Source organism: Mus caroli, chromosome 18, assembly GCF_900094665.2.
Source record: "Mus caroli chromosome 18, CAROLI_EIJ_v1.1, whole genome shotgun sequence".
NCBI classification, from domain to species: Eukaryota; Metazoa; Chordata; class Mammalia; order Rodentia; family Muridae; genus Mus; species Mus caroli.
This window is the reverse complement of record NC_034587.1, coordinates 1,904,495-1,912,805: the sequence shown is the minus strand read 5'-3', so window position 1 is coordinate 1,912,805 and position 8,311 is coordinate 1,904,495. Positions and strand designations below refer to the sequence as shown.

The 8,311-nt window shown below is 37.8% G+C and overlaps 1 protein-coding gene across 8 annotated transcripts in view; it reads left to right on the top strand.

Moving 5' to 3' along the window:
- Positions 1-8,311, top strand: part of Znf438 (zinc finger protein 438) — a 116,321-nt gene that overhangs the window by 83,326 nt on the left and 24,684 nt on the right. For 6 of the 8 annotated variants that reach the window (XM_021151117.2, XM_021151116.2, XM_021151112.2 and 3 more), the window contains one exon: positions 4,012-4,079. In XM_021151117.2, the coding sequence (XP_021006776.1) occupies positions 4,012-4,079 (68 nt within the window). Of the gene's footprint in view, positions 1-4,011; positions 4,080-4,306; positions 4,438-8,311 lie in introns of all 8 variants that reach the window. The other 2 variants (XM_021151113.2, XM_021151114.2) reach the window with 1 other exon arrangement.

Sequence of the window (8,311 nt, the reverse complement as noted above, 5' to 3'; positions counted from 1 at the left end):
TTTTAGTATTCTATCTTTGTTTAGTGCATTTGTTGTTCTGATTATTATGTGTCGGGAGGAATTTCTTTTCTGGTCCAGTTTATTTGGAGTTATGTAGGCTTCTTGTATGTTCATGGGCATCTCTTTCTTTAGGTTTGGGAAGTTTTCTTCTATAATTTTGTTGAAGATATTTGCCGGTCCTTTGAGTAGAAAATCTTCATTCTCATCTACTCCTATTATCCGTAGGTTTGATCTTCTCATTGTATCCTGGATTTCCTGGATTTTTTGAGTTAGGATCTTTTTGCATTTTGCATTTTCTTTGATTGCCGTGGCCATGTTCTCTATGGAATCTTCTGTACCTGAGATTCTCTCTTCCATCTCTTGTATTCTGTTGCTGATGCTCACATCTATGGTTCCAGATTACTTTCCTAGGGTTTCTATCTCCAGCATTGCCTCACTTTGGGTTTTCTTCATTGTTTCCACTTCCCTTTTTATGTCTTAGATGGTTTTATTCAATTCCATCACATGTTTGGTTGTGTTTTCCTGAAATTCTTTAAGGGATTTTTGTGCTTCCTCTTTAATGTCTTCTACTATTTAGCAGTGTTCTCCTGTAGTTCTTTAAGTGAGTTATTAAAGTCCTTCTTGATGCCCTCTACCATCATCATGAAATATGCTTTTAAATCCGGGTCTAGCTTTTTGGGTGTGTTGGGGTGCCCTGGACTGGGCGAAGTGGGAATGCTGGGTTCCGATGATGTTGAGTGGTCTTGGTTTCTGTTAGTATGATTCTTACGTTTACCTTTCGCCATCTGGTAATCTCTGGAGTTAGTTGTTATAGTTGTCTCTGTTTAGAGATTATTCCTCTGGTGATTCTGTTATCGTCTATCAGCAGACCTGGGAGACTAGCTCTCTCCTCTGAGTTTCAGTGGTCAGAGCACTCTCTGAAGGCAAGCTCTCCTCTTACAGGGAAGGTGCACAGATATCTGGCGTTTGGACCACCTCCTGGCCGAAGATGGAGGCCCAAAACAGCACCTTTCCCAGAAGCTGTGTTGCTTTGGCCTGTCACAGAATCTGTTAGCTTCTGTAGTCCACACTCTCACCTGTGCAGACAACTTTCGGAGGAGTCCCGGAACCAAGATGGCTATAGGTGATCCTGAGTCAAAGGCTTCCCAGGCCGGGCAGAAGACACCTGTCCTCTGGCCGGGAAGGTGGTCAGATGTCTGGAGCCCGAAAAGGGCGCTGCCTCAGAAGCTCGGTGGTTCCCGCCTGTTCCAGAAGCTGTCAGCTTCTGTGGTGCACACTCTCACCTATGCAGAATATGTTCAGCGGAGTCCCGGAACCAAGATGGCTTCCGCTGATCCTGAGACAAAAGCCTTTATTTTATTTTTTATTAATTAATTCCTAAAGTTCTTACCAACGTGGATTTATATCATATCATATCTATTTTCTGTACCTATTAATATTATTGCATAGTTTTATTTTTTAGTTTATAAATATATGAATGACATTGATTTTGAATGTTGAACCAAGTGTGTATTGCTACGGCTACCCTGACTGCTTACAGTGTAGTATCATATTGTTAGATTTGATTAGTTAAATCTTGTTTGTTTCTTCTGCATGTCTGCTCTTGGCAGAATAATAATTTAGTTTCTTTTCTCATAAAGTCATTGTCTATCTTCGGTGTCTAGATATTGCTCAGTTCTTAAAGAGTAAGAAAAAACTTATTTTTAGTTTTCTTTGTGTGTTGTTTGCATATACAGGTACACTTGTATGTGCATGTGGAGGGTAGAGGTTGACATCAGGTGTCTGTTCCATTGCTTTTCTATGACAGTCTCTCATTTGACCTCGAGCTCCATGTAGGTTGCTATACACACTAGCCAGCAAGCTCCCATGTGCCCAGTGATAGGATCATAGGCATGTACAATCATGCCAAGTTTTATGTCTGTGCTGGGGATCCAATCTCAGGTCTTGATGCTTGCACAGCAAACACTCTACCATCTGAGCCATTGCTCATGGCTATCTTTTCAGTTTTTGAGAATGTGAGTATGGTTGGAGTAATTTCTTCCTTAATGACTCAAGAGCCTTTAGGGAATGTTGTCTGGGCCTGGCATTTCTGTGAGGGACTTAAGGATTCTAGACTGCAGGTTGTCTCTCTCTCCATTCTTCATGCATGGTGTTTTCTTACTTGCATTTTTTCTAATAAGGCATCTCTTGCTATTCTTAACACATTTCTCTCTGTAACCAATAACATTACTCTCCAGATGCCTTTCCCTTTTTCTTCTTTTCACTTGTTTTGAGTAGGTTGGTCATGATAGTCTTTGCTATGATCTTCATCTTTCTTGTATATTGCAGGGTTTTAAGTGCTTAGATCTGTATGTTTACAATTTTGTTATGGTATTTGGGCTAATACCATCTTTCTCCTGTCCAGCTATTGACATGAGCTTTTTATTTGTCCTACAGCTCAGTTCATGATGCTTTATATTTTCTGTATTTTGATTTTACTTAACTCCCCATTCTGGGTTTCATTTTGCGTCATGTCTTAGTCAGGGTTTCCATTCCTGCACAAACAACATGACCAAGAAACAAGTTGGGGAGGAAAGGGTTTATTTGGCTTACACTTTCTTGCTGCTGTTCATCACCAAAGAAGTCAGGACTGGAACTCAAGCAGGTCAGAAAGCAGGAGCTGATGCAGAGGCCATGGAGGGATGGATGTTCTTTTTTGGCTTGCCTCCCCTGGCTTGCTCAGCCTNGAGAAAATGCCTTACAGTTGGATCTCATGGAGGCATTTCCTCAACTGAAGCTCCTTTCTCTGTGATAACTCCAGCTGTGTCAAGTTGACACAAAACTAGGCAGTACAGGTAGTGTCTATTGTTCTGCCTTAAAATTTGCTAGTATATTCTTCCAACATCCCTTATTAACAGATGAAATAAATACCTCATTCTTATCTATTGTTTCTAACATCTGGGTGACTTTTTCTTATTTTCTTGATTATGGATCATATTTTATAGCTTCTCTGCATGCTGAAGAATTGTAAGGAAGGAGAAACACAGTGGAGGAACTCTTCCTCCATTTCCCTGAGAGTCAGACCCCTGCTTCCGGCATAGAGTTATGCAACTCCCTGTTGTGCTTTCCACTCTATTTGGGATCCATTGCTGTGGATTTTGTTTGTTTGTCTATTTGTGTTTTGATATTGTTTTAAAGATTTATTTGTTTTTATTTTATGTGCATGGGTATTTTGCCTACGGTATGTCTGCTTACCACTCACATTTCTGGGGCCTGTAGATATATATGTGTGTGTGTGTGTGTGTGTGTGTGTGTGTGTGTGTGTGTGTGTGTATTTGCAGATTATATGCTAATAGCACACCAGATATCCCTGACTTCTGGTCTCTGAGGAGTTCTCAGTATCAAGCTCCATGAATACTGAGGACCAGATGTTACTGGATAATGTGTAGACAACTTGGAAACTTGGTAACCTGAAAGGGAAAACTTGGAATTCCATGACCAAGCACAGTGCAGACACAAGTGTGAATTTGCCACCGTGTGCTTTCCTGTATGACTACAGGACTGGCATCTGTCTTTTAGTATGATAGTATCAGCATTTCGTATGCTCCTTCACAGGATTCTTACTCATAGATTACATTGATAAGACTATATTCTGTTAAGTGACTATGTTAGAGTTGTGTTATCCTTATAGCTTACAGTTTACATTTTAATGTTTACTTTAGTATTATAATTATCAGTATTTCTAATTTATTTTGGTAATTATTTTTTAAACAAGATATATGAAATATAGTTAGTTATCAGGCAGACATTTTCAGAGACACTTTACTTGCTTACTTCTAAGTGACTGAGAGCAAGGGTACAGGTAGGCCCTCAAAAAGCATCCCAGTGTCCCTCCTCAAGTCAACTCCAGCATAGTTTCCATTCACTTAGGAGGGAATCAGTTTTCAAAAGCTTGTATAATTCATACTTTTCTGTGTATTAACAAAATATCTCAACTACTTCCTAATGATTCTTTGTGCTTGAATATTTTAGGAAAGCTACTCTTCGGGTCATATACATCATAATGCGGAATTCTTCATCAGTACCACCAAAAGATCAAGGTAAGACAGTGCATGCCACAGAAGACAGCACTGAACACATTGCAATATAATGATTTTAGTTGATATATTTAATGCCTCCACACTCCAGCCATAAGGTGTCATAGTTCCTAGAATGAAACGCAAAACCTCCAATTACATCTAAAAGTTCATTTCCTTTTGTAAACTCATCTAGTGATTATGGATTCCCAGGTTGGCAGAACATTATACAGATCTGTCTCCTTTCCTAGGCTGAAAGGCCCCAAAAGCAGGCCAACTCATTGTATGCAGAACTGGGAGGCCAGCTCACCACTGCCAGTTAGCTGGAGGTAATAGATGTCACTGGGATTATGGATGTGGCTTCACTGGCATAATGACTCAGGTATCTTAATAAGTTTTACATTCATGCCTCATACATATTTCTATTCACACACACAAGGACACATATTTTAAGAGGTAATGCTTGCTTATATTTTTACCTGTTGTTTTCTTATACCATTCAAAATGAAATTTGAAAGAAAAAATAATTCCCTTTATGAAACCTATAAAAAACATATTTTAATTATCTCTTTTATTTTTGATATTATAAAATAATTACACTATTTTCCCTTTCCTTTCTTCCCTCAAAACTCTCCAATAAACCCCTCCTAGATGTCTTTCAACCTCATGGCTTCTTTTTTCATTAATTGTCATTACATGCATATAAGTATATATTCTTAAATATAACCTCTCCCTGTATGATATTATTTGTATGTGTGAATCGAGGACTGGCCATTTGGTATTAGATAATTCACCCACTTCCATGGGGAAAAAAACAGTTTCTCCCACACTCAGCATTCCTTAGTTGACATCTCATGGTCTTTCCCTCATCCACTTTAGCATCTCTCTTGTTGTCCTTGATCAGCTCATGTTTAGGATGTCATGGTAGTGAGATGTTGTAAGTGTAGCTTCTGACATTACTAGGAGACACAGTCTGACAACAAACTTCCTTCTAACCCCCTTCTTAAACAATGTTCTACAATTTACTAAAATTCTATAATGTTCCCTGAGCCTTAGTTGCCGGAATGTTTTGTAGATCCATTGGAATAGGTCTCCACAACTTGCATTTTGATTGGAGGTAGTTTTCTGAAGTGGGTTTTATCTGTCTGAAGTGTCCTTGAAGTTTCCATTGAAACTTCATTTATCAGTGGGTGTTAAAGTCAACTGTTCAGATTGTTGCCACAGATTGTACGGGGTTAGTAAAGTACTAGTTATAGGCTCTCTCTAGTACCCATGACTTCACTAAGTAGTTTGCCAGTTTCTCTCTTGCTAAACAGATCTTGTCTAATTTGAGACCTGTGGATTACTGCCTAGGTATGTGTGCCCTACTATGCCTGTAAGGTTATTGTGACATGTTGGCCACTGGAGTGGTTCATAAGTGTCCTAGCTATGGAGGACTGTTGATTGCTTCCCTCCTTTGGAAGCTTTCTGATACCATAAAAGCTAGGCCTCAGGGAGGGGCATTCAGGGCAGTCCCAGCTCTAGGCCTCTGGGCCCTGTTTCTGAAGTGCTTGATATCTTCAGCAATTGAGAATTACCTTCCACCTCTGGGTGTGGCAACCAAAGGTAATAGCAATAAAATGTGTGATTGAGGATCTCTTGAACAACCCTGGCCAACACTCAAAAAAATAAATAAATAAATAAATAAATAAATGCATTCGTGTATGTTATTAGGGTTTTTTTGTTAAGCGACCTTTGACTTCTGGAAGGAGCATTGTCAGCCTTGAAGAATAAAGTTCATTAAAACTTCATATGTATATTTATATAAAGAATTACGTGTATTATAGGGTTTATTAAATAAATATTTAATAGTATGAGTCCTTATGATTTTTTCAGACATTCTTATAATTTTTCTGATTAAAATGAACGTGTAATTTTTGTCCTTAAGTATATTATTTAATTTATTACATTTATAGACTTGTATATGTGGAAACACCATTGCATTTTGTGGATAAAGCCAGCTTAGTCATTGTATATAATGTTTTTGATAGATGTCTGTATTCCGTTAACATTTATTGAAACTATGTTCACCACTAACATTGTCATTTTCATCTTTTGTTTGTTTCTTTACCTAGTTTTAGTATTCGAGTGATACCAGCTATATACATGGAGTTTGGGGATGCTCCTGTAACTGGTTTTTGTTGTTGTTGTTTGTTTGTTTTTCTTCTTTTTAATAGTTTGAGAAGGACTGACTGCAGGTTTTCCTTGAAAATCTGGTAGCTTCTGCTGTGACTCCTTATAGGCCTTGGATTTCCGTAGCTGCAAGACTTTATTACTATTTCCATCTCCCTCCTCCTTTGTTATGGGTGTGCTTAGGTGTTGACTTCTTTGGTGGTTTTGCTGAATCTAGAAAATCATCCATTTCTTTAGTAGCTTAATGGAGCACAGCTTAATGGAGCACAGGGTTTTAAAATATTCTGAGTCTCTTTGGTGTCTGTTGTATTTCCTTGCTCATCTCTGATTTTGTCTCTTTCTTTTGGTTAGTTGGGCCAAGAGTCTGCTAATCTTGTTTATCTTCACAAAGAACGAGATCTGACAGGATTCACTGATTCTTTGTATTACTTTCTTTGTTTCTATTTCATTAATTTATGCTCTGATTTTTATTATTTCATGCTGTCCACTGGGATTGGATTTGGTCTGTTCTTGTTTTTTTCAAAATTTTGAGTTGCATCATCAAGCCATTTACTTGTGCTCTTTTTGATATTTTTTAAATGTATGCATTTAGAGCTAAAAATTTCCTCATGGGACTGCTTTCATTGGTTTTGTTGTACTGTATTTTCATTTTCATTTACTTCCAGGAAGTGTTTTTATTTCATTATTGATTTTTTTGGCCCATTCATCAATTTAATAACTATTTAATCTCTATGAGTTTGTGTGTTTATTAGAGATGTGTTTGGTATCTAATTTGTAAGCCCCTCAAGGCACTGAGTGGCTAGACTACCTCCAACCACAAGGCTATACCCACAGAACATTCCAATGGTCTTAACAACCAGACCCAGCCCCTTGAGATGCAGGTAGCCAAGCTCTATCCTACAGAATAAAAAGCCCAAGATTGGATCACAAAATTCCACCAATCCCTGAGCTTACCCCAAGATCATGCCACAAAGCCCCATCACTTCCAAGCCACCTTGGAATGTTCTGACCCAAGAAACCCTGTATAAAGCCTACCTCCAGCTCAGTGTTTTGCTCTTTTTTTTACCAAGCAGAGGCAGCCCCACAAGAGAGACATATTTTCTTATGTTCTTCCCAATAACTCTCTTGTGTGAGGTTTCTTGTGCAGTGTGACTTTGTGGTATTGCTTGGCGCAGGACTGCCAGGATACACACTCTCCTCCTTCCCCAAGTTTAAATTTTATTGCATTGTATTCAAATAGAGTAAGTTATTTCAGTCTTTTTTATTTTGTAAAGTTTTGGGGGGTTTTGGATGGTTGGTTGGTTTTTTGGTTTGGTTTGGTTTGGTTTGGTTTGGGGGTGTTTGTTTTTGTGCCCCTGGGTATGGTCTATCGTAGAGATTTTATTTGCTGCTAAGTAGAATGTGGATTCTTTGATGTTTGGGTGAAATCATCTGTACAGACCTGTTAGGCCCATTTGATGCATGATGTCAAGCAATTCGGGTGGTTCTCTATTTTTTGTCCAGATGACCTACCTCTTGGAAATATTGGGGTATTGAAATCACACAGTATTATTGAACTGATGTTAATCTGTGTCTTTAAATCCAATAGTAACATTTTTTATGAAATCAAGTGCACCTGAGTTTAAGGTATACATTTAGGATAATTCTTGTTGGTTAATTGTTCCTTTGATTATCCCTCTTTACCTGTTCTGTTAAGTTTTAGTTTGAAGAATATTTTGTCAGAAATTGGAATAATGATATTTGATTGAGTATTTTTGGTCCATTTTTTACTCTAAAGCTATACCTATTTTTTTTCTTTGCTATGCCTATCTTTAAAGGTAAGATGTGTTTTTTATAGACAACAGATAGATGGATTTTGTTTCTCCATCCCTTCATTCATCCTGTGTCTTTTGATTGAAGAATTCATGTCATTGATATTTAAAGTTGTTGAAATATGTTTGTTAATTGCCTTCTTCATGTTGTTGATTTTTAGTAGTGTTGTTTCTACTTTTTTTTTTTTTTTTTTTTTTTGTGTTTTTTTTCTAACTGTGATGAGCAAGGTACGCCTCCTAGACATTGGGTTTTTTTGTTGTTGTTTTTTGGTT